At 51.2% G+C, this 26670-nt stretch overlaps 1 protein-coding gene across 7 annotated transcripts in view; it reads right to left on the bottom strand.

The window, feature by feature from the left end:
* ANK1 (ankyrin 1) overlaps positions 1-12201 on the bottom strand; it is a 74340-nt gene extending 62139 nt beyond the window's left edge. For 4 of the 7 annotated variants that reach the window (XM_077805845.1, XM_077805850.1, XM_077805851.1 and 1 more), the window contains exon 1: positions 12052-12200. In XM_077805845.1, the coding sequence (XP_077661971.1) occupies positions 12052-12105 (54 nt within the window). In that variant the 5' untranslated portion in view covers positions 12106-12200. Of the gene's footprint in view, positions 1-9105; positions 9154-12051 lie in introns of those variants that run through there. The other 3 variants (XM_077805852.1, XM_077805853.1, XM_077805846.1) reach the window with 2 other exon arrangements.
* Positions 12202-26670: the final 14469 nt, after the last annotated feature.

Raw genomic sequence — 26670 nt, 5'->3', positions numbered from 1 at the left:
GGGTCTAGAAGGGATCACAGTGTCGCAGCGCTATGCATCCGATGAAGTGAGCTGTAGCCCATGAAAGCTTATGCTCTAATACATTTGTTAGTCTCTAAGGTGCCACAAGAACTCCTGTTCTTTTTGCGGATATGGACTAACACGGCTGCTACTCTGAAACCTGTACTAAATCAATGGAAGTAATGACGGTAACACACATTTACTGGGCGCCTTGCACCCCGAAGGATCACACAACATTTCACAAACAGGAACTAGGAATCCAGCCACCACTGAAATGCAGCCACCTCTGGGGTGATGCAGCCCCTGTTTAAGTAACACTATGCAACAACTTGGGATAGGAAGTAAAGAACAGTGGGGAAACTATGAGGCAAACCAGCTGAAACTATGGGGCAAACACTGAGTGGCAGTAGGTGATGACCCAGGCTGGGATTTGCTCAGGACACCAGAGTTAACACACCTAGGGCCAGATATTCAGGTAAGCATGGCACACTGAGTCTGAGCTCTTAGCAATCTGACCCCTAGAGTCATCTTTCACAAGGTGCGCTGGAATATGTCTGGCAAGTGGGCAGGCCCACTCAGTGGAAAGGCAGCTGCTTCTGCAGCATAACACCCCTCATGTCAGACGGGGCACTGCTCTGTTCTGACCCAGCAAGAGGTGGCATATAATCACCAGTGCTGCTTCCTTCAGGGGCCTGGCCCAGCTCAGCCCGGTCCATGAGCTCCGTTGGGTGCTACCCTGAGACTGCAAGGCCCTCAGGGCAGGGACGGTTCCTTCTGGAACGCACAATGCACAGTGTTGGGTGCTGCTACACAAGCCAGTGGTACCATGGCTGTAGGCTGAAGCAGTGTCTGGGCCTGGGGCTCTCTTCTTCTCTCTCTGCAGTAGTTGTGGGTTAGCTCAGTAGAGTGAGGACATCACCCAGCTCTCTCTCCACTCCAACTGCAGCCTCTTGGTCCGATAACCCAGTACCGACTGACCTCTCTGCTCCCGCTCCAGGGAAATGCAGCCAAGCCCCGGCTATTGATCCAATCCCATGCACCAGAGAAACAAGAGTCTGATTACTACTTGGGCGGAGGTCCCGTCAAAGCAGCACTGGCTGCCCCCAGTAGGATCCAGCCCACCAGGCTCACCCAGTCCTTGCTACCATTCAGCCCCAAAAGGATGTGCAGCAAGATCCTCAGCCGCATTTCTTGCGGGAGCCACTGGACCCAAAACTGGCTAACAAGGCTCCTGGTGTTAGCATACTTGGCATTACAGGGAAGAGGTGCTGGAGGCCGTGCTGCGGTTTCCGATCACAGCAGAGCAGCCTCCTCATGCCAGGCGAGCGTGTACAGTCTGTGTGAACCCCCCTGCCTGCTGGCTCCCTCCAGCCTTCCGAGGAAGACCCAACTCCAGGGACCGACCCGTTGTTTATGGCGCAGAGTAACGAGGAAGGCATCACGTGGCACTGAGATGCCTTCTGCTCAATCAGGTTTATCTACTGTGATAGACAGGACCTGCAGCCAGAGATGTCCCTGTGCCATGCTCAGCAGTGCACAGTTTGCACGCTGAGCCCAGGGTGCTGAGCTGGAGAGCCCACGATTCACAACAGGGCAGAGCTGAGCATTTTATGTTGCAGCCTCAATGCAGAGGGATTTTCCAGCTCTGAATCCTGCTAGAAGCCTCCTTTGCTCAGTCAGGAGCCACGGAAGGGCAGCACCTCAGCTTGGTGTGGGCATTTCAGCCACTGCCCAGAGACCTTGCAGAGAAATCCCCTTGGAAGAGCAGAGCACAGTACAGCTTCCCTGTCCATAACTCACACATAGCGCTGCAAAGATTAAAATGAGATAACTCCACGGGCTCCAACAGCCCATGGCTGCCAAAGCCCCAGCACAGAGCAGAGCAGGGAGGTGGCCAGGAATGCAGCTAGAAAGCAAACAGAAAAGCAAAGCAGAGCTCGCCTGGTGCACAAAGGAGAGGCATGTTGAATACTCACAGCCGCATCTAGACCGGACCTGCCCTGTCGAACTGCCATAGTCCAGCACTTGAGCTGAAACCCGAACCTGGTCTCCCCTCTCCCCCTCCTTTGCTAGCTACTCCCCAGCTTTGTGCAAGCCAGTGAGTTAGACTGCATTCTGGCTAAAAATACAGGCTCCCTCCTCGCTCCAGCATGGGCCCTGCAGGGCTCGCCAGACACTAATGGAATTGGTTCATTTTCTCTCCATTATTCTGTCAGTTGGGATATTTACTACTGAGCCTCCTCCAGAAAGCAGCTGACTGCTGCCCAGGCCAGGGCATGGGTCGGAGCTGCAGGTGCCCTCCTGAGAACAGCAGAGAGGATGAGCTCAGAAGACATGCCAAGGAGCCTAGCATTCAATGGGCAACACATGCCACCGGGGAGGGGGGCTACGGTGTGCTTGTGGCCCCCAACTGCTGGGGGACAGGGCCCTGCAGACCAGGCTGAGGCCTGGGGGAGCCAGGCAAACTGTGGCTTTTCTCCCCACAACCCTCATGCATGTCTCAGGGATGCATATCGCATCCTAGGATGTCAGACAGCAGCAGCCAGACAACGCGGACAGCCTGAGAAGAGAGGACGGCTCAGCTTGGATGTGAGTGGCACAGGAAACAGATCTGTGACTCTACTGTCTTCTTGGTGCCACAGCGCGTCTGTCTGTCACTTCTGGGTGTCTTTTCATGGCGACTCTCTGCTACGTCAGTGAGTCACCATGTCAGAGGCCAGAGCAGATGAACTAAGCCATTGAAAAAGTACCAAGGGGATGACACAACAGGGCTAATTTCCAACAAAAGGACCTTCTGCATCATTCTTAAAATAAGGGCAGGCAGGTCGAGAGGAGCTCAGAAGGGTGTGTCTGCCATCAGCCCTGCACACACAGACACATCTTAGGATGTTCGCTTGCCACTTACACAAGTGCTTGCACGGCTGCACACACACACCCACTGACTGTCTCCATACACAGAGAAGCCATTTGTATTTTTCTGTCTTCAAACTGTTTGGACCGAGTCTCTGTCCCTTTCCGTCTCCCGGGCAGTTTTCCGGGACAGTGTAGTCCAGTAGGCGGAGATATTCTTCCTGACTCCCTGTCCTGCAGCACTTGCACTCTGAAACAGATACCGAATCCTCCCCAGACGCACTGTGTTCCAGGGGATCATGCGTATACAGGCCCTGATCCCATGAGATGCTGGGCATGGCATTGCCCACTGAACGCAACAACAAGAGAGACTTGATGGGAGAAGGATCAGACCCAGACTTTGCCAAGGGCTTTGCAACTCCCAGGATGAACGGCCAGAGAGGAGCACTTGACACTACTCTTATTCTACCTGCTTTCTGCTGACGATTTACTCTCACCCTTGTCCCTCCCCTGCACTTGGCTTTCCCTTCCAGTCCCGAGCGCTGGGCTCTTCCAAGCAGTCCAGCCCAATGCAACACACACATTAGGCTCTCGGTTCAGACTCACTTTGCACTCACTGAACCAGCCTCTGTGGGATTCACCCAAATTGGAAGCCGCTTTTGAAACACAGGCCCAAGTATCTGCCCAAAGCCCGCAGTGAGCAGCTGGAAGAGCCAGTGGGGCAACCTCAGCCCTGGCACCTAGTCCCCTGCAGTAACTGCTGCTCTTGGGCACTACTGAAGCTCTCTGCAAACAGAAAGGCTAGAAACTTCCTGTAGTTAACAAATCATACGTGAGTGACTGTGCAAGTCCCTAAGCCTGGGCTCAGGCTGGGTTTCCAGGCCCGTGATCAGAGGATGGATGTCCCAGCTCACTGCTCAGGACACTGGACAGTGACGGAGTCCTACTCTCATCTCCTCCCCTTCAGTCCCGCCCAGGCAGCTCTGCACAAGGCTGATAAAGGAAGGGAGGTTATTAGTAACTCCACCTTGTTCCATGAAACACAGACACATTTATATCAGCCCAGGGAGCTCGCTGCTGCCTTTGGAGCTCTGAGCAGATAATGTTTTCCAGGCAAACACCCAGCAACGTGAGTTCAGCCCAGCTGCTAGGAACACTGGAGGCTAAGGCTGCTTCAGCAACGTTGCCTCAGCCACTGAGCTAGGCAGGTAGCGCGTAGCGATCACTGCTCCTGACACACTAAAGGATAGGCACGTGTACGACACTTGTGACCCCACTCTCCCTGCCTGCTTGTCTGCTGGACTGTACACGACTTGGGGCAGGGACTGTCACTTCTGGATGTTTGTACAGCACCAAGCACAAAGCCCCCTCCTCCCTCCGTCTGCCAGACTGCACTGGAAACGCTGAATAACAATGGCATGGTGCACATCTGTCATATTTATCGGTGGACAGCAGCAGCGGAATAATTGTTATAGCTTCCAATTTGCTGAGGACCTTCCCTGTGCGGGAGGGGAGATGTGCACATAGAGGATCCAGGGAGATGACCTGGCTAGGGACATGGCAGAGAAGAGATCCCAAGGCCTGTGAACCGAGTCAGGGATCCCCCGGCCGTCCAGCACATCTACGCACTGCACTCACTCTTCCCAGGCTGGCAGCCCCAGAGAAAGGTGCCTGAGGAATCCACCAAAAGCAAACCCCAGTGCTGCTTCCCAGTGCTGGGGAAAGCGCTGGCACCTGCCAGATGGCTCCCAGGGTCACTCTCTAGGAAGCAATTCTGCACCCAGATCCGTTTTTCTGGCGCATCCCCATGGGTTTTCTTGTGTGACCCCAGTGCTTTGATGCTGCAGAGCTCCCCAGGCCCCTCCACCACCTGCAGTGGAATGGCCAGAGCATAGCAAGCAGCTAGCCAAGCCCAGCTCTGTGGGAAGAAAGAACGAGGAGTACTTGTGACACCTTTAGAGACTAACAAATTTTTTTGGGCATAAGCTTTTGTAGGCTAAAACCCACTTCATAGGCTAAAACCCACTTCATCAGATGCATGCAGTGGAAAATACAGTAGGAAGATATATATATATATACACACAGAGAACATGAAAATATGGATGTTGCCATACACACTATAATGAGAGTGATCAATTAAGGTGAGCTATTATCATCAGAAGAAAAAAACCTTTTGTAGTGATAATCAGGATGGCCCATTTCCAACAGTTGACAAGAAGGTGAGAAGAAAAGGAGTACTTGTGGCACCTTAGAGACTAACCAATTTATTTGAGCATAAGCTTTTGTGAGCTACAACTTACTTCATCAGATGCATGCAGTGGAAAATACTGTGGGGAGATTTATATACACAGAGAACATGAAACAATGGGTGTTATCATACACACTGTAAGAAGAGTGATCATTTAAGATGAGCCTGCTCACCTGCTGGTATTAGCTCATCTTAAGTGATCACTGTCCTTAAGTGATCTTAAGTGATCATCTTAAGTGATCACTGATGAAGTGAGCTGTAGCTCACGAAAGCTCATGCTCAAATAAATTGGTTAGTCTCTAAGGTGCCACAAGTACTCCTTTTCTTTTTGCGAATACAGACTAACACGGCTGTTACTCTGAAACCAGGATTCTACTGTGCAAGTAGATGTACCTCATTTAATCATTTCCCTGCCACTTAGGGGGAAGGCTCAAGCACTGGGGCACCTTGGTCCTCCCTGTTCGCTGCCTGTGGTACACAGCAGTCTAGTCTCCTGTGGGCTGTGACACTTCGGTCTCACAAGTTGGTGGGTTAGTGGGCGGGTGTTGGTGAAATACAGGAGCTCAGCCTAGATGACCTGGTGTCCCTTCTGGCCTTGAACTCTCGGGGTATGTCTACACAGCTATAAAAACCCTGCGGCACCAAGTCTCAGAGCCCAGCTCAGCTGACTCAGGCTGGGGCTGCAGGGCTAAAAATAGCAGTGTAGGCATTTGGGCTGGGCCTGGGCTCAGAGACGCTCCCCCCTTGCAGGGTCTGCGAGTCAGGGCAGTCATGGCCAGGCAGCAGTGTAGACATCCTAGGACTCTGCAGTCCTTGCTGGCAAGGAAGCACACGCAGCAGAGCCGTCTCTATCATAGGGCTTTGCTGAGTGAAGTTTCCCTGGGCTGCTCTCAGGCGGAGAACTTGAAAGCAATTCAACCCAGTTAATCCACTAATGCACGTCTGTCTCTTGAGTTTTACCACTTGTGATAACACTACAGCTTCAAGAAAAGGAGTACTTGTGGCACCTTAGAGACTAACCAATTTATCTGAGCATGAGCTTTCGTGAGCTACAGCTCACTTCATCGGATGCAACCTCCTGTCTCCTCCACTTCCTTTGGAAAGCCATGTGCTCCTATCAGCAAGGTACTTAGCAGCCCCTGCTCAGCGTCCTGCTGACATCTGCTTGCAAATCCACATGTCTGAGGCTCAGGAGCAGCATGTGCCGTGCTTTATCTCAGCTAAATCAGACACAAGACAGGATGTAAAGCTGCTCCCATCACAGGCATGAGTCAACCTGGAGGAACCAGGTCAGGACAGTCCACTGCCCCAAACTCACCTTGTCCCTGCCATGTAAGGTGCTTGACAGACAGACTATGCATACCAGTGAAGGACTGGGCATGTAACGGAGTCGCCAATCGCAGGGCAGCAGCCCCCTCCCAGAGACAGGCTGCAGTGCTAAGGGGAAGAGGCAGTTTTGCCTTTGCCTGCGTGTGGGTATCCCCACTGCTCAACAGCACCAGGGGTGAGTGATGGCCAGCCACACAGCCAAGCTGATGGACAGCCAACCCTGTGTGCTGCTGGACAGCGCTGGCCTTGGACACAAAGTGGCCAGAGAAGCCTGTCAATGACGTGAAACAAAGCCAAAGGTTCGGAAACTTGGAGTGAGAAACGGAGCAGGGGTAGGAAGGACTCCTGTCCACTCCCTGGAGACCAGTGCAAGACACTTCCCTCCAGCACATTAGCATGGGCTTCATCCCTTGCAGTATGGTTTGCCACTGGCATGCAGCTGTGTTGTACAGAAAACAGACAGAGAAGGCCCCTGCTCCAAGAAGCTGACACCTGCCACTCACTGGAATACTAATTAACACTGGGATTAAGTGGTCCCAGTAGCCGGGGCTTCCACCGCTTCCCTGGGGTATGACTCTGCCATCAGATAGATGGCTACAGAGGGAAATGGTTTCTGAGGTTCAGCCCTTTCTTCATTTCCATCCAGTGCTCCTAGCTTCCCCCTAAACCAATCCTCTCCCTGTGTTCACTGCCTTCACCACCTGGCCAGTTATCGCAGATCCCTTCGGCTGGGTCTATCAGCCTCTGCCCTCCAGATCTCCAGCACTGCGTCTCACAGCACAGGGCCTCTGCTAGTGGGGGGCTGTGCTGTGTAACTCTGCTCAAAGCAGACCTACAGCGTGGTGAACATGCTGGCAGCATTGGCCTATTGCTCCCTCCTTGGGTTTGGGGGGAGGTGAAGGCTAACGTAGCCATAGTCCCTGTGGTCATTTAGCCAAGTTAGACACAAGTAGCATTTCTAATCTTCTCCATAAATCCATCCCACCTGCTCTCTGACCTCATCATGCTCTTCTGCATGGCCCCTCCCTGCCTTGCTGATATCAAGGTGCCCAGATCAACAACCGAGTCCTTTCCCACCGGGCTGCTTATGTTGAGAAGCTGCATCACCTTAGAACACATGCTGTCTAGCACTCCTGGGAGATATGGGCTGTCAGGTCCTGGCTTGCCCTCTATGGTCCCCCAGGGCTACACACAGCCAGCTGACAGAGTGTGAAACAGGTCAGCCCTTGTCTACACTACGCGCTTTGGCAGCTTTTACGGCCTGTTCTAAGGCAATGAAACTTCCCAGCACAGACAAACCCCCACCGCCACCTCCTGGCTCTCAGTGCCTCTGCACAGGCAGCGCCAAACAAAGAGCATTGTCTTACGTGGCTGCCATATCACCCCAAAAGCTTCTCCCCCACTGGCATTCCACTGCCGTCCAGTGCACTGCCTTTCCGAGTGGCATGTCTGCCATCCGGACAGAGCTTCCCAGATGTTGTAGCTGCACCTCCCTCAGGATGCTATTTTCTTCCCATGTTTCTAAGCCCGCAGTGGGTCCCTTTGTTTTACTTTGGCCTCCCGAGTGTCCACTCCCTCCCCCTGTAAACAGCGCTGAGAGGCTGCTTCGCTCCCTCATCAGGTTCCCTAGTACAGGGGCCTGACACCAACCTCTTTGGTCCAAACCCAGCATTGTGATCACGACCTGGCACGCAGCACCCATGCTAACGGGCCCAGGAAGAAATGGCATTAACACTGCTGTACAATGACAGGTTTCAGAGTAGCAGCAGTGTTAGTCTGTATTCGCAAAAAGAAAAGGAGTACTTGCGGCACCTTAGAGACTAACCAATTTATTTGAGCATAAGCTTTCATGAGCTACAGCTCACTGCATCCAATGCATTCAGTGGAAATTACAGTGAGGAGATTTATATACACACAGAACATGAAAAAATGGGTGTTATAAATCTCCTCACTGTATTTTCCACTGAATGCATCCGATGAAGTGAGCTGCAGCTCATGAAAGCTTATGCTCAAATAAATTGGTTAGTCTCTAAGGTGCCACAGGTCCTCCTTTTTTACTGCTGTACAATGTATTCATATTGCACTTCCCCAACTATGGAAAATCATTTAGGGTGAAAGGGGGGCTGAAGCTTTTCTCAACCTCCAAACATTTTATTTTGCTGCTTTCGTTACCTTTCCCGCCATTTGTTAGGTTATAGGCACCTTCTGTATCTGAAACGTTCTAGCCCCACATCTGCAGCCCGGGCGTTTATGCCAGCTGGGATGCCTTTTCATTCCCCTTAAATGCTCCCAGTTTAACCATTTTAATGGGAAATGGTATTTTGAACTGGCCCAGACACTAGCGTAAGGCAGTGAGGCTGGCTGGACTGGGGCATGACCGCTGTGGCCTGTCTGCAGTTCCACAGCAAGCAAAGGATCACTGCCATCAGCAGCACTTCTCTGGCCCCCAGCACGCTCCCCTTCACAATCAGAGAGAGACATGTGGCATCAGCTTAATTCCTCTCGCACAGCTTCAGAACCAGAGGCAGCAAGCCGGGGGGAGGGACTGGCACAGAGACCGAGGGAGGCTGCTAGCTGACCCAGCTTGCTGAGGACTGTGCCAAATAAAACCCAACTAGCTACTAGAGACCCTCTGGAGTGCATGAGCCAGGCTAGCCCCAAGGATTCTGTGTACTCACCAACACAAGAGAAGACCCAGAGCCCCAGATCATCCATTGACCACATTGTTCTCATCTACAAAGGGATTCCATTAATCCTTAGGACTCCAGGAACCATTTAACAGCCAACACATAGGTCAAGGATTAAGGCAGACCACAAGTCCTATAGGGATCAGGGATAAACCTTCCCAACTGTCCCGGGTTACAGGGGGAAGATCAAAGATAGAGACATGAAGTGATTTGCTCCAGGTCTCACAGCGGCTCAGTCAAAGAGCCAGGAACAGAGCTCAGGACCCATGACTCCCACTCCACCGTGCTCCCTCTCTCTTGGAACACAGACCCTGGCAGGGATGTGAGAGAGGAAACCATATTTCAAATATTTCATTTTGGGGCCAAATTCTCAGGAACCACCTCTAGTTTGTCACCTCAGTCGTATATGTGTAGTCACTTGCGACCACAAATAACGACACAGACAAGCACAATAACACAAATAACGCACAAATAACGACACAGACAAGCACAATAACGCACCCCAGCTCTTGGCGACTGCTTTCCGGCCTGCCATTCACCAATGTACGGCGCACTCAGAGCCCGGGTTAGCTAGAGCTCTGGTTAGCCATTTAGGATCTTAAACAGCAGCTGTGGCTGAGGATTAGAAATGCTCCTCAGCTCCCCCTGTGGGTGGGTCCCACTTGGCTGGCAGCTGCAGCCAGAGCAGCTTTGGGGACACAGAGAGGGAGGGTGCCACAAGCAGGGAACAGCCCACACCGCAGGCATCAAATCCCTTTGATAAGGGCGTAAATCCTGCTGCTCTGAGCAAATTTGTTCCCAGACTACACCCATTTGACACGATTGGGTTTTCTGAGAAGCAGGATTAAGAGTCTGTCTTATTATTCACAAATTCACGATCGCCCTTGATCAACAGCCGGGCAGCCAGCACCAGCAGAGGTGTCAATGGAACAGCATCCCACGGTGTCTGGCCAGGGAGCTGCAGACTGGGGAGCCAAGGCTATGAAAGAGTTAACATGGCTGCAGCTCCTGTCAGCATGGGCCAGGCACACCCCAGTGACACCTGTCACTCCCTCTTGAGGCTAGCAGAAGCCCCCGCTCTTTGTGCCTCCTGAGTGGGGAATGCTATTTTTATATCACCAGGTTCTGATTTAAGACAAACCTCTAGAGCTTGCTGTTCATGCATTACACCTCTTATTTACAACCTGCCAGGGCTTACAGATGGTTAGAGAGACATAGCAGCAACGTGACTGCTTGATTTTTTACCTCTTACTCTCCTAATGCACTTTCTTCCTGAACCATGACAGCAAATAAATGTAGCTGAGTCTGCGCAGATGGGGATGTGCAGAGAACACACCAGAAAAACCCAGTGCACAGAAGGTATGTGACAGATTCCACTTGCTGGTAAAAATCAGGGACAAATTCTGGGCCTGCCTGGTGCAGCTCAGAGAGTGGGGGCAGCCTCTCCAGCAAAGGGCACGTATGGTGCACCCAGCCTCATCTATCCCAGACACTGCACATGGCTCCCAGCATTGAGGAGAGGGGCTGGGTTCCAGCACCCACCGACAGTGCTCCAGACCCAAATCCGGTTCCTTCCGAACAGATTCATTCTGTGCCCAGGGGAAGGCTTTTAAATGTTGCTTGTGAGCAGCTTCTAATTTCTACAATCTGTTCCCCCTCATTTTTTCTAGCCCTGCTTCAGCAGGACTAATTCGCACCCGCTCTGCCTGGATGCAGTGGGCAAAGGCCTGAGCAGAGAACTGTCTGTTAGAATCTGTACAGCTGTGGCTGATCACTGTGCTGAAACTGCGGGAGAGGAAGGCGCTGCGCTGTGGCTGAAACACGCAGGGGCTTCATGCTGGCCCGGCTGCTGTGCGTGTGATGAGCTCTCTAAGCCAGCAGTTCTCAACCTTTTCCTTTCTGAGCCTCCTCCCAATATGCCGTAAAAACTCCACCGCCCAGCTGTACCACAACAACGCTTTTTCTGCGTATAAAAGCCAAGGCTGGCGTTGAGGGGTAGCAAGCTGGGCAGTTGCCCAGGGCCCTATGCCACAGGTGGCATCGCAAAGCTAAGTTGCTCAGGCTTCGGCTTCAGCCCCAGGTGGGGGGCTCGGAGCCCCGAGCTGCAGTCCTGTGGGGCAGGGCTTTGGCTTTCTGCCCTGGGCCCTAGCGAGTCTAATGCCAGCCATGCTTGGCAGACCCCCTGTAACCTGCTTGCAGTGCCCCAGGGGGCCCCGGACCCCTAGTTGAGAACCACTGCTGTAAGCCATCAAGGGAAGAAGGCCCCGAGGGAGGTTGCCTGCAGCACAGCTCTTAGAAAAGATCCCCCCTTGCACTGGCAAGGGGAGCTGTGCTAGGACCCTGTGAGCAACACCTGCACCTAGTGAAGGGAAGTTGCTGCTAGCCTGGCTCCAAAGGCAGCACAGCCCCCAGTTCATCAGCAAAGGCAGATGGAGCCTGCATGGAAACCCCACCCAGTGCGCCTGACCCAGTGCTTTAGGTGGGCAGGAAAGATGACAACTTGGCCGCTGCTGTTTACCGTTAAAAAAGAAAACTGGCAGCCAATCTCCCTCCCCCCTCAGCTATATCAGCTCAGAATACGCTGGCGTGGGGAGCAGGGATGGTCTTGCTACTCACTCTCCAGCCTGGAAACAAGGGGCTCAGCTCAGTTCCTGGCTCTGCCACTGACTCCCTGTGTGACCTTGGCCAAGTCCCCCATCTGTACAATGATTCATCCTGTGTCTCTCATCTGTTTGGTCTGCAAGCTCTCTGGGGCAGGGGCTGTCTCACCATGTGCACACACAGGTGCCCAGCACCACGGGGCCCTGATCCCATGCTACCAGTTCCGACAGACACACACGCCAGACAGGATAGGTAAACAGCCTTCCAGCTATCCTTGCCCTAGGAATTGAGTTGCAAGAGTCCCCCACTGCCTTTAGAGGCTGCCCGAGTACTCACTTTCCGTAGGTGCAGCAGGCCTGGCATCCCTATTGGTGAAAGGGAAGCCCCCATCTCCGTGCTTGGGGTCTGCACAGATGCACAGTGAGCTCTACCTCCAGAACAAGTGCCCAAGATCCCAGCAGGCACAGGGCTTTATCAGCAGCAGCAGACCTCTGCCCTATCGCCTCTCACACGTGCAGATGCTGAGGGGAGGCTCCTGCCTGGGGACTGGAGATTACGGGGGCTGCCCCATGCCAGGGCCTATGGTAAACAGCGGCTGGGCTCTTCTCTGAGCGTTTGAGAGGGCAGGGTGTCTGGAACATGCTTTCTAAACACGTCTGCAGGCAGGTGAATGGGGCTCCGACCTCAGGCACCTGAACCCTGCCTTTCAAACAGGAAAAGTGCAGGGCAGGTCTCGGAAACATGAGACACAGTAAGGACAGAATTCCTCGTCTGAAAGCTGCTCAGGGACAGGACTGCCTCTGACCTTGTGCGTGTAGCACCATCACAAGGGGACCTGATCCCTACATGTTACTGCAACACAATGAAACTTCCTTCTCCTAGTCACAGGGCAGATGCCAGCTCCAGCCTTCCCTCCTGGAGATTCCTGCATGCAGGGAGAAGGGAAGTTAGCCCTAAGCTACTTGGAGCAGGAAGCGGGAAGTTACGGCACAGCTCATGAGAACAGACCCCTCCCAAACAGCCCCTATTGGTCTGTGCTCCAATACCATGACAATGGGTGCACTATGAACACTGACGGGCGAGCATTTATTTGGCACTCCAGGCTGGAAGACCAGATTCTGCTCTCCATTAAAGGGTGCCAGTGGCTTTATTCACCCTGCTCAGGTGCCTGGTGATTAATTAGCTGGTGTTTGCAAAGCGCTAGGTGAACACAAGACAGCACAGTGCTCCATTTCTGTTTTTAGCTCCCATTCATCAGGAACCCATGTGCTGACTGCAGACCTGTGGTGATCTGGATGCCTTGGGGCCATGCCAACAGATGCCTCAGAACCTGACGTGACTACATGTGGGCAGGCCATTGAGCACAAACATGACTTTGGGGTGCTCACAGCAATGGCTGAGCCAGCTGCACCCACCTGGATGCTTGCAAGTCAGCTGAGCCCGTCCCTGGGAAAGCGCTCATCGCAGCGAGTACTCTGGGATGTGCTCAGATGCAGGCATGAAAAATGGAGCCTGCCAAATGCTTTGTATGATGGAGAGATGCGGGTTAACCCCAGCAGGGGCTGTGCTCCAAGTTACAGCAGTGGCAGCAGAGCTCAGGCCTTATTAGAAAAGGTTTCCTTTAAAAAACAATCCCCTTCGGACATGTGCACGCGCACGCCAGGCCCCACGGCTCTGATGGAATCACTGGCAGAGCCTTCACTCTAGCAGTAGGTGCCACAATGCAGCAGGCAGGTTCCTAGATCCAGAGCGTAATTCTTGTGTACGTGCCACCCTGACACAGGTATGCAGTCAGCTCAGGAGCTCCAGTTCCTCCATGGTAGGGGGTTTTATTCCCTTCCCCTCTTCTGCTTTGCGCTGCAAACTCAGCTGATGGGAGGGGGAAAGTAAACAAGACCCATTTTCATTGGAGGGGGAGAGTAAACAACAAGGTCTTTTGTCCTTTTTAATGTCCCTCTCTAGTCTGGCTGGTGTTGAGGGGCCTTCCTTGTGGGGCAGGACAGAACACCCTCTGTTGGAGACCAGCATTTCACACTTCTTAATCCCTCTCTCCTGTCCAGTGATTTACACAGCTACCAAGGGTCCCAATGCAAATGCTCAGATATTACCATACAATATGGGATACAGATGCTATGAGATCAGCATTCCATAAAGTCTAAACACTAAACACATTCTTATAATCCTAACATCTATCATAACAATACCAACACACAAGTGAGCCAGACTTGTTCCATCAATGGATTTGTCATTGTTCACCTGAGGCACGGAGACCTTGGCTTGAGCTGGCACCTGGCCTGCCAGCATCACATCATATTCCGTGTTCCTGTCTAGCCAGGACAGATGCCACAGTGCTTGAAATGCTGTCACTTGTGGACCATCTTCCCCCAGCCACCCTGCATCAGTAACACCAGTGGAGATGAACAGTTGCTAGCAAGGGCAGGACCTGTTTGCATGGTTTCCCTGGTGCCAAATGTCTCCCCCTTTTGGGCCCCCCTTCAGATTTTTATTCCCCTCTTCATTGGCAGCTAATCCTGCTCCACTGACCAGTTCCAATTTCTCCAGAGATTAGCCAGGAATCCTTTGCAGACATTGCCACAGTCTGCAGGAGTTTGCAGACTCTCATGTAGACACAGAGGAGAGAGCAAGAAAGGGCTACAAAAGCCCTTTGTGTTCATTAACTTCCCAGGGTCAAATGAGCAGAAGACACTGCCCAGTTCTGCTGCCCAAGAGAGGTTATTGGGTGGAAGATGCTCTGCCAGATGCGGGCCTGATAGCTCAGGGAGACACAGGGGAAATGCATGAGAACCATTGAGCAAACCTTCAGGGAATGTGGTTCTAGGGAGCCCATTGTGGTCTGGGAGGCCAGAACCAGGAACTGAAATTAAACCACTTGCCTGCTGCATAACACAACATACGTGCAGCTCTGAATCACAGCCCTGCGGAGTCCCTTCTGATGCACAGCGCTGTCACTGTCACCACACAGGCTGCCGACACCAGTGCAGGCTGGTGACCCCAATCCGTCCATGGTGTCTAGCGTCCTGCGTCCCACATCAATCAATACAGTCCCTCAGTTCAGTGACAATCCCCCACTGTGATACAAGTGCAGGAATATCCTCTGTGTGTGAGTGGGGCACAAACAAAACAGTGAGTGGGCCTGTCCCTCAGAACCACGCCTTCCCCTGTATTCCATTCACATTCCTTTTCTTCTGTGAACGACTGGAGTACATTGATCCCTGCACTGACAGGTGCTGTAGAAGAAGCTAGCTAGCCAGCCATCCAGCTGTTACTGAACTGTGGATCTGTGCAGAGTCCTATCCAAGGATTCAGGGTCAGCCCATTTCCCCACAAAGGTCCTACACCTGCATTTCTGAGTTGTTTGGTGGGAGGAAAAGCAAGAGAGAATATAAAGAGCAAAGGGGGACTGAGCATTCGGGACAGGCTTGTGGGGAAGTCCAGTTTTACCAGTGGCCACTGGCTCTTCTGTATACACATAGAACTTGGTAAGGTACAGACTCCTCCAAATACATAACTAGGTGCTGCTCCATGCTACACCATCCCCACAGTGTCCACCCAACGGAGACTGAAGCATGTTCTCACGTTAACGATGCACAGCGTGTAATTTCCAAGCTGACCGGTTGTGTGCAATGAGCGCTAGAAGAGCAGAGGAAACGATGGGATGCAGAGTGCCAGGAAGAGCTCTGCGGCCATAGCACGCTCCCAGCCCAGGGTGATGCATTGGTTAGTAAGTTAATGTCGGGCTGCTGAAAGATGTTTGCTTGAACGCCTAGGAGCTGAAGACCACTACCTATCCCAGGACAGATACTGAGCAGGCAGCAACACAGTGGGCTTCACGCCCTCCCCCAACAGCCTCCCCCCGGGTCTGAGCCAACCACCTCTGGGGGGTGAGGCAGTTTGGGCTCTGTGCTCACTCTGCCAATAGGGATAATTTGTTCCCTAGCACACTTGGCCCCTGCCTTAAAATGCTAGAGAAGTTAAATGTATCCCGGAAAGTCCATGGTTCCTGCCTGGTGGTAGATGCTGCTGCCCCAAACCTAGGAAGCAGTATCACAAGTTTATTCAATGCTGCATTTTTTTCTGCATAATTGCATGTCATGAATGTAGATCAGAGTCTGAAGGCTGGTGGCGTCTGGGACGGGCCACTCCAAAACACCAGGAGTAGCCCCATGCAGACCACCCTTCTGCAAGGCCATGGCTACATGGACCCATGCAAAACACCCTTCTACAAGGCCAGGGCTACAACTGCATGTGGCTAGCTCTGTAGGCAAGCACAGGGGGTGAACGGCAATGACCTTAGAAACCTGTCATCAGCAGCCTCTCTCCACACAGACAAGTTAAAGCTCACTTTTAAACCATTTTTAAACCAAGTCACTTTAAAATCACTGCTGAAAGGGCCCCAGAGACAGGCACGTGCATATGGCTGGGGCTAACCCACCTGCCTCTAAGGAACACACCACCAGCCACGCAAACATATCACCTCACACCATCCCTTTGAGCCTGCTCGTTGCCTGGCCGCTACTCCATTGGATCCTCTCCTCTTCTCCTTTGCTGTGTCCTTTGAGAATGTGAGCTCCGCAGGCTTGGGGCCAGGCCTTTATCTGGGGTTGGTATAGTACCCGGCATATTATGGCTGCCACCAGAACCACTAACAGTCAGAAGAGCAACTTTTCCGCTGCTGCAGAGAGGCCCATAGAGGACAGGCCATCTCTTGGGTATGATTTCCTTGGTGAGGGAACTCATTCCTTAGCAGGGCACCAGCTGGAGACTGGGACACCAGAATGGGAGCCTGGGTTTTCCTGCTCGCTCAGGAAGTCACTTCCTGCACGATGAAGTACCGTGGCTGTACTGGGCAGAGTCACTGCGGCCTGCAGCTCCTTCAGGCCCAGTGAGCAGCTGGAAGCAGGGAACACGCAGCCTCCTCTCAGAGCCCTTCATCCCCTCGGAATTCTCTTAAAGGCCCACAGCTAGGGCACAGCAGTGAATGGGACGCTCCAGGCCCACAGTGCCCAGAGCAGGAAATAACTGCGGTGACTGTGTGGTATCTTAATGGTGACAACCGGATGGATTTGTAGAAGTCTCTGGAGCAAGCTGTGGCCAAGAGCAAAGTGAGGGTCACTGCCGCTAGTACCACCAGCCCACAAGAGCCTTCCTTGGACTGCGAAAATGGGGAGGCAGCACAAACTGGGTCCCACCCAGGGGCATTGGCAGGCTGAAACTCCTCTGAGAAAGCCAAGTGTTTCACCCCCAGGCTCCGCGCTCACTGGGGCCTGGCCAGGATCGGGAGGCAACTCGAATTCCATCATTTGAATCTTTCATTCACCCCATTAAAAACTGAACCTCTGCCCAGAGCCAGTGCCACGTAACCTCCCACCCAGCCATCCCCAGAACCAGCCCCGTTCAGCATTGCACCCTGTCCTCCTCGGAGTGTGCCCCAGAACCAACCCCGGGCAGCTTGGAACCAGCCCTGCCGATTCTATTATGTGCAGTGATTGGAGGAGATGTTTGCAGACTCTTAGGGCCAAATCCTGCCATTATCTGTACTCCTGCTAGCCTATGAAATTCACTAGGCATCTAGTGGTAACGGGTGATGGGCTCTGTCATTTTGTACCTTCCTGGCTCTCTCTTCTCACCAGAGTCAGCTCTGTGGTTCAGCGCATTTAATAAATTAATCCCTAATTGTTTTTGTTGCTATTTGTAGATGAAGCAGGCTCCGCTCCCAGTGGAACCATTCTCCTTGCTACATTAATTGCATTCCCATTTTAATCACACTTCCTAACACTTCCCACTGATCTTTCAACCCTGTATTACACCTCACCTCACCCACTAGCATGGTAGCTGCAACAAACTCCATCTCTAAACTCCTTCCTGCCCTCACTGCAGATGGACTACGGCTGCAAGTGGCTAGCTCTGTGGGTAAGCACAGGGGGTGAATGGCAATGAGTCTTAGAAACCTGCCATCAGCAGCCTCTCTCCATACAGACAAGTTAAAAGCTCCAATGCTGCAGGTTCTGGGGAAGGCTACCGTCCGCACAGGAGAGCAATCCCATCCGGACAGCCAGGGCTGAGAAGGGTTTAAACCTTTCACAATATGAGTGTCCCAATAAAGCTGGGGGTCTGAGCCTGGAAGCAGTCTCCACCCCCATTCAACCACCCAACAAAGCCAGTGCTGGTGGCAGGGTGTTTCTCCTCAGGAGATTCACCAACACTGAGGGCCTGTCTACACTGCAGTGAGACCCATGCAACTGGCCCTTACCAGCTGACTCGTACTAAGAAGCTGTTTAATTGCAGTGTTTGGGCTCTCGCTGCAGCCTGAGCTCTGGGACCCTCCCCCCACAGGACCCTAGAGCCCGGGCTCCAGCCTGAGCCTAAACGTCTACACAGCAATTAATCAGCCCCTTAGCCTGAGTCAGCTGGCCCAAGCCAACCGCAGGTTTTTACTTGCAGTGTAGACATGCCCTAAGAGGCCTCATCTGTCTATTTCCAGACCCTAAGCCCCATATGGGTGTGTGTGTGAATCCTTCACTAAGCTTCTATACAATGCCTCTATCTCTAGTGACTGAGCACCTGGAGTTCTCCTTACAGACCCTCAAGGAGCTGAGTGTTTGCAAAGGAAAGCCATTTACAATGCACACAACAAGATGCCCTTTACGGAAGGTCAAACTCGTGGCCGGAACAGAAGTTCAAGAAAATTCACAATTAGTACCAGCTATCATTTCCGGTTTACACTGTCCCCTCTGCCCCCAGACACTTCGCAAACTAGGATACAAACCTGGGCTAGAAAAACATACAGTTCCCTTAATTCAGCCATGGTCATCTGATGCTAGGATATGGCCATATTACACACACAGGTTTCAGAGTAGCAGCCGTGTTAGTCTGTATTCGCAAAAAGAAAAGGAATACTTGTGGCACCTTAGAGACTAACCATTTTATTTGAGCATAAGCTTTCGTGAGCTTGCATCCAATGAAGTGAGCTGTAGCTCACAAAAGCTTATACTCAAATAAATTGGTTAGTCTCTAAGGTGCCACAAGTACTCCTCTTCTTATTACACACACACACACACACACACACAGAGGCCATTCAACTTCCCCCAAATTCATTTCTTCCCCCACTGAAATGCAGACACATCTGGGCTGAACACCGCAGCCGTTCTGCCACCTTTATGCTGCACTACAGTTTTAGGTAGGAAGTGAGAAGAATACTGTATTCCAGTTACAACTGCAGGGGGAATATAGGGTAGCAGAAAGCAGTTACCAGATTAGGATTTGGTCAGGACTCCAACAATCAGATCCTGGCTTTTGTGACAGGAGTGAGAAGGAAAAGGTGACCTGCAAAGATAACTTTTTCTTTAGCTACAAAGAGTTTTTTAAAGCTGCAAAGTTCTGTCCCTGAGTTTCTCTTGAGAGACTTTGAAGAAAACCTTCAACTGTGCTCAGATATAGTCCCGAAAGAATGCAAGGCCCCTTCCTCTGACTGTGCTGTTATTGTCCGTGTACTGTAACTAGAGCAGAGAAATCTGGCTCACTTTACTGTTTGTTGCCTGGTGCCAATGTTCAAGACACCCTCCTCAGCTGTTCTTTTTCTTTCACTTAAGGGAATGGGGAGGCCATGCGGCAAAGAGCTCTTAAACACACTGCCTTGGGGAAGAGTAAATGCCTTCCTTTAACAGCTTGCTGTGGTATTTAGGGGAAGCCATGTGTTTTGCTGCACTGAGGGGTACTGGTATGCAGCAGCTTTTTGTATTTACATAAGAATTGCCCTATTGGGTCAGACCAAAGGTCCATCTAGCCCAGTATCCTGTCTTCCAACAGTGGCCAATGCCAGGTGCCCCAGAGGGAATGAACAGAACAGGGAATCATCAAGTGATCCGTCTCCTGTCGCTTGTTCCCAGCTTCTGGCAAACAGGCTAGGGCCACCATCCCTGCCCATCCTGGCTAACAGCCATTGATGAACCTATCCTCCATGAACTTATCTAGTTCTTTTTTGAACCATTATGGTCTTGGCGCAACCACAGCTGTGCAGATCTGAATCACTCGGAAGGTGATTGCACTTTTCCCATCAGGCATTTGCAATGGATCCTGGGTGTTGGGTAAGTTTGGGGCAGGTGACTGCAAAGTGTGCATGTATTCACCATGCACCAGTGCATCAACAGCTACCTGGTCCCTACACTGTATTACCTCTTCAGTCCTGTCTGGTGATAATCCCTGTTTTCCACTCACCCGCCTCTGGCTTCAGGGAGCAACCAGCACCTCAGGTTTTGGCCACCAGGCTGTTACTGTAAGAGACATGCATATTGTTTTAAAGCTGAATCAGCAGCTGATGCTAAATAATTTAAATCCTTAGCAATTCCATTACTGCTGCCTAGCCCTGGATACAGAAAGGTACTCAGCTTGGGGTGCAGAGGGAGCTGGGATGGAAAACAGTGCAGCAGTCACGCAGGCAGGGATGAGCAGATCAGCAATGCCCTGCAGTGCTGCATACGGCCCCTTAATGTAGAACAGGAGGCTCTTTGCAGGCTGCAGGTCCTCTGCAGTTTGGAATAAGGTCCCACAAGCCTTGTCTAGCCACCTGCTTTGCTGCTACATTAGTTAGTCTTGGGAGGTACTGAGAACGCATAGCTCCAAGGGACCACAATGGGTGTGGCCGCAGCTCTGCTGTTCTGACAACCAGCCCCTCCACTTCCAAAAAGCCACCCAAGGCAGACTGCTGACAACGCGCATGGGACACCTGGCCCGTTCCACGTCTGTCGGTTAGCTCTGCATTAGTTCTGCATTAGTGATGAACACACACACACACCTGCCAAACACAGGAGAGACGATAGCTCTTACTACCCCTCCTTCTGGTCTCTTTCCTTTATGGAGAGACAGCACCATGCAACAAGTGCCTCAGCCAAACCAGGCCGATTTCCAGCTCCCAGAAACGTGGGGCAGGCCACACCTTCCTGGAAAAAGCCTGGGCCAATCTTACTCACCCCAGCAAGTAAGGGGCACTTTCCTCCAGGGCCTGGAAACCTCTCCCCTTCTCCCTTTACCTAACAAACCCTTTTACTGTGCTTACTCCTGAGGGCATTCGGCGCCAAAAAAATAAAAATTCTGCTCACGTTTTAAAATTCTACAGGTTTCAGAGTAACAGCCGTGTTAGTCTGTATTCGCAAAAAGAAAAGGAGGACTTGTGGCACCTTAGAGACTAACCAATTTATTTGAGCATGAGCTTTCGTGAGCTGTAGCTGTAGCTCACGAAAGCTCATGCTCAAATAAATTGGTTAGTCTCTAAGGTGCCACAAGTCCTCCTTTTCTTTTTTTAAAAATTCTACAAAATCCTGGAAGTTTTATTTGTCAATAAATAAATGCAGAGGCTCCAGCATGGAAGTGGGGAGCACAGGCCACTGGCTGCATGAAGGTTGGAGATCACCCTGCAGCCTCCCCAGTGTCCCCATCCCCTACCCCGGGGACACGGACTCAGTGGTGAGGCTGCACCCAACCCTGACACAGCACAAGGCCTGGGCCTTCCCCAGAAACACCCTGGGGCCCTGCCCCTCTGTGCCAGGTGCACCAGGTGTGGGGCAGGAAGGCTCAACCAGGCAGGATCCAAGTGCGGAGGGGCTCAGTGTGGGGGGATCCAGGTGAGGGGTGAGAGGATTCTGTGTGGGACAATCTGGGTGCAGGCAGCTCAGTGCGGGGTGTGGGTGTGGTGGGCTCTGGATGCACAGAGGCTCATTGGGGGGGGTGTTCCAAGTACAGGGGCAACTGGACTCTGCAGGAGCTTCCAAGTGAAAGTGGTTGGGGCTCAGCGGAGGGGTCTGGGTACTGGGGGAGTGGGGCTTGGTGGGTGGGGGGTTTGGGTGTACCTAATTGGGGGTCAGTGGCATGGGGGTCTGGATGTGGGGGCTCAGGATGGTGCAGGGGGTGGGGCTCATCGGGGTGGGGGTTTGAGTGCAGGGAGCTCAGTGGGGAGTGGTCTGGGTGGGGGTCCAGAGGCAGGAGGTCTGGGGATAGAGGCTTCAGATGCAGGGGTTGAGGTTCAGTGAGGTGAGGTTTGAGAATTGGGGGGCTAGAAGGGTTCTGGGTGTATGGGGTGAGGCTTGGCAGAGGTGTTTGGGTATTGGAGGTCTAGATGCATGGCGGTTGGGCAGATGTGGGAGCAGCTCCCTGTACAATGACCCCTCGCCTGCAGCTGAAGAGCGATGGGAGCAGGAAGCAGGGGAGGGTGCTGAGCTTCCTGCAGCTGGGGGAGGTTTCTTGGGGTGGGTCTGACACAGCCCCAGCCACTCCTTGCAGGGGAAGAGGAAGTCCTGTCCTCTCCTGCCTCCAGCCCAGCAGCTGATCCCGGCTCAGCGTAGGAGCCACTGGCTGGGGTGTCCCCAGCCCTGTGTTGATTTACCTCTCCACTGGCTGCTCCAGGTTCCTGAAACGATGTACCTGCACTGCTAGGGAGTGGTGCATCACTGCTCTTGCAGCTTCCCTTTCTTCCCTGTCAGAAAGTCATTTTTCTGTGGGGAAGCAAAGAAGTCTGTGGGGGACATGAATGTTGCACACGTGCAGTGGCAAGAATTCCCCCAGGAGTAAGCTGCTTTACATCCACCTTGAGGTGCTTGGGTGGCTCCCCTCCAAGTCAACTTCCATAAACCCCCTAGAACCCTCCAGAAATAACCCAGAAGGAAAATCTGAAAGACACTCTGTGATTTGGACCTGGTTTTCGGAGCCTCTTGCTGGCAGCTCACCCTGAACAGTGCAACATCCAGTGTGAACGCCCAATGTCAGAAACTACACATGCTGCCCAGCTGCTCTCCTGGGGGTTCTGCACACCTGGCAGATACCAAAGTTACTGCTGTGTTTGTCAGCTGGGCAGGTGGCTTGGTGCAGTGGCTCTCAACCTTTCCAGACAACTGTACCCCTTTCAGGTGTCTGATCTGTCTTGCATACCCCCAGTTGCACCTCACTTAAAAACTACTGTATTTTTATGTCTGATTTTGTAAGCAAGACATGCCACAGCACATTATTACTGAAAAATGGCTTACTTTCTCATTTTTGCCATATAATTATAAAATAAATCAATTGGAATATAAATATTGTACTTACATTTCAGTGTATAGTATATAGAGCAGTATAAACCAGTCACTGTCTGTGTGGAATTTTTGTTTGTACTGACTTCTCTAGGGCTCTTTATGTAGCCTGTTGTAAAACGACACAAATATCTAGCTGAGGTGATGGACCCCCGGGAAGAGCCCTGCGTCCCCCCAGGAATACACATCCCCCTGGGTGCGAACCACTGGCTTGGAAGACTCAGGCTCACGGACGTTACCCACCTCATGCTGAATGCTCTGGTTACAGCAGAGCCGGCCCAGGTGTGCAAAGCAGAGGGTAAAAGACGGAGCAGGGCATAGCGAGATCTGGGGCTCACTATTCACCAGGAGTTAGCTCAGAGTGGTACCGCAGGGTTACCAGTTTTCCGCTCTATTTAGAATAGCAGATAGCCACAGTAACTGCACAGTCATTATCAGCAAATGCTGCTGTCATAAACATAAAGGGAAGGCTAACCACCTTTAAATCCCTCCTGGCCAGAGGGAAAAACCCTTTCACCTATAAAGGGTTAAGAAGCTAAAGATAACCTTGCTGGCACCTGACCCAAATTACCAATGAGGAGACAAGATACTTTCAAAGCTGGATGGGGGGGGAACAAAGGGTTCTCTCTGTCTGTGTGTGTCTTTTGCCAGGACCAGAGCAGGAATGCAGGTCAGAACTCCTGTAAAGGGCTAATAAGCAATCTAGTTAGATATGTGTTAGATTCTGTTTTGTTTATGTGGCTGATAAAATAAGTTGTGCTGAATGGAATGGATATTCCTGTTTTTGTGTCTTTTTGTAGCTTAAGGTTTTGCCTAGAGGGATTCTCTATGTTTTGAATCTGGTTACCCTGTAATGTATTTACCATCCTGATTTTACAGAGGTGATTCTTTTACTTTTTCTTTAATTAAAATTCTTTTAAGAACCTGATTGCTTTTTCCTTGTTCTTAAGATCCAAGGGTTTGGGTCTGTGTTCACCTACGCAAATTGGTGAGGATTTTTATCAAGCCTTCCCCAGGAACGGGGGTGTAGGGCTCGAGGAGATTTTGGGGGGAAAGATGTTTCCAAGCGGGCTCTTTCCTTGTTATATTTGTTAGACGCTTGGTGGTGGCAGCAATAAAATCCAGGCACAAAAGGTAAAATAGTTTGTACCTTGGGGAAGTTTTAACCTAAGCTGGTAAAAATAAGCTTAGGAGGTCTTTCATGCAGGTCCCCACATCTGTACCCTAGAGTTCAGAGTGGGGAAGGAACCTTGACAGCTGCCTTAATGGCTCTTGCAGTACCAGATCTGACTGTGCTGTGAAGAGTTCCCCAACTGCATAGTTTTTCTTTACAGCTGTGGGAGTAGAGAAGGCCTCTCCGTGAGAATAAGGCAGGCGAAAGGTGAAATGGGCCAACCAGGTGCTTTGGGACTTTGGAGCTGATAGCAATTAGCTGGGACAATGCATGAGGAGCTGTGCGAGACATGCTGCACAGACGGAGGCATAACTAGATCGTGACATGAACTCACAGGTTCCTGCACTGACTGATGTCCTGCAGCTAGACGTAAAGAGACAGTGGCAGGGACAGCCATGAAGAGACAAGAGAAATTTGAATAAAGTTTGAGAAATCAATCAGCTTTCACTCAGGTTTACAACAAACTCTGTATGCAGTAACACAGCCTTAGAACACGAAAGCCAGACTTTTCAACTGTACATATACTGAGTCACCAGATCACATTTGAAAGCCAGAAACACATTACAGAATTATACAGTAAATAAAAGATATTAAAGAGCAGTAACAACTGAGAAACTTAAAACTGCAGGGCCAGATAGTCTGAGCCAATTGCAAAAACCTTTCCAAATCAATCAATCAGTCCCAACACTGGCAGAAGTTTTCAGTTACACAAACAGGAGAGTTTCCTGTCCTTCCTCTTGGCAAGGATACCAACAGGGAAAAATCCAGAGGCGCGGAACCCCCTAGCCCCCAAATAGATTTCTTCTATCACTCAAATCCAGCTAAAAGGCAGGCACCTCACAGGCAATATTTAGATTATAAGGCCTCCAGATTCCTATTCTGTGAGGGTACAGCACCCAGCTCAAGGGGTTGTGTTCTGGGTTGGGGTCCCAAGGCACTATCATAACACACATAACTCTAATGCAATATGAACTGATGGAATTAAATGACATTTGACAGAGCTGAGCATGGAGCAATTTCAGTGATAAATCGAATCTTTGCCATTCACAAACCCTTCATTACAGCAAGCACCAAGAGAATAATGTCCCCTAAAGCACAAGATCTAGGGTCTGACCCTGCAAATCACTGTTCACATGAGCATCACTGATTCAGACAAACAGTCCCACTGACTGCAGTGAGTAAGAGCTGCCGTTACTTTCAGGAGTAAGGGTTTGAGGGGGCAAGGAGGTAACATCTCTCCAAGACAAAGGCTAACATGTAACTGTCTCCCATTCTCTGCTCCTGCTGTTTTCTCTCCCTCCATTGGCCTGGAGAGATGTCACCTCCTTAACCCTTCTAAAATCTCAGTAGATTAGTAAATTATGTATAATAAAAAGAACTGCAATAAATCAGACAGACATACAGACAACTGCATTTCCATGTCTGTGGACAACATGCTACTAGGAGGTAACGTGCCCAGCACAATCTTAGCTAGGTCTCTAGGCACTCCTGTAATACGCACAATACATGAATGATGATAATGAAACACCACTTGACCAGGCTAAGCAAAAAGGAGAGTGATGCCTTTTAAATAGCTTTAAATGCTACTGTGATATCAAGGATTTCTCCAGAACTTGAGTGGAGTGAGGGAGGCCATCACCTCACCCCACTTGTGTACCCCAGAAGAGAGAGTGTCTACGATGGTTAAAAATAATCCCAGCTGAAATACATATGATGGTATTCTTGTACAGCCAGTCAGGAGCAGCTGGGGCTTTAGGAGAGGGAATGTTGTGAGGCCAGTCCCCATTACAGTCTGGCTGACAAAGTCTATAAAAAAGGGACAGACCTCAGTGTGAAATTGACTGATACCAAATACACATGGATTGGGGGTCTGAAGTTTGAATTGTTTTTTAATTATTATTTTTTAAATCTTTTGACCGGTGTGTTTGACTTCTTTTGGGGACAGTGGGCTCCTCACCAGCACCTGGCTGCTAATACATCATAGCACATTATACCAATTGGGTTGGCTGATATCTCCAAGGCCAAAAGAATTCTCCTAGAACTGAGCAAATAATTCACAACACCCCACTTCCTGGCACATCGCTCCTTTTTGTGCCTGTTCATGAACCAACTACAAGCAGACGGTGACGTTTTCAAACACCTGAAATATTCTATGTTCTCTGTGAATTTCTCTAGTGGATAGTTCTTGGTCTGGGAATTGTACGTACACAGCACATTGAGAATATGCACAGCATTGGCTTGTTACATGACTCACATTGCTATTCTCTTTGTTCCCTGACTGGATGACTTAGCTAATGAAAACTGTCAATTTTACTACTGCACATACCATCTGGGTAACATGGAATTTGTGCAAGTAAAACTCAAGCGCTCACATGTTCACAGAATGCAAACACAAAAGGGGCACAAACCCAGCTGCTGCCTGAGTCAAATGAATATTCACGGATAAGCATTTATGCCGCTAGCTCAGCTCTAGAGTCGCCCTGAATGGAGAAGACAATTTTTGTAGTTGTAGAGAACTGTGCCCATTGGATCATTCCATCCCCCCGTGGCAGGGAGCAGCCCACACCCAGGTTGAACACCCACTGTTGTTTCCCAGCTAGAGGCCAGGCTAGTCAGAGAGCCAAGTGGCACCTGTCTCAGTCTGAGTCTCTTCTGAAAAATCCCGGCTCTGGGAACTTGCAGAGCTTGGCACTGTGCCCAGCA

This window comes from Eretmochelys imbricata, chromosome 26 (assembly GCF_965152235.1).
Source record: "Eretmochelys imbricata isolate rEreImb1 chromosome 26, rEreImb1.hap1, whole genome shotgun sequence".
NCBI lineage: Eukaryota > Metazoa > Chordata > Testudines > Cheloniidae > Eretmochelys > Eretmochelys imbricata.
This window is presented reverse-complemented; position numbering and strand designations above follow the sequence as displayed.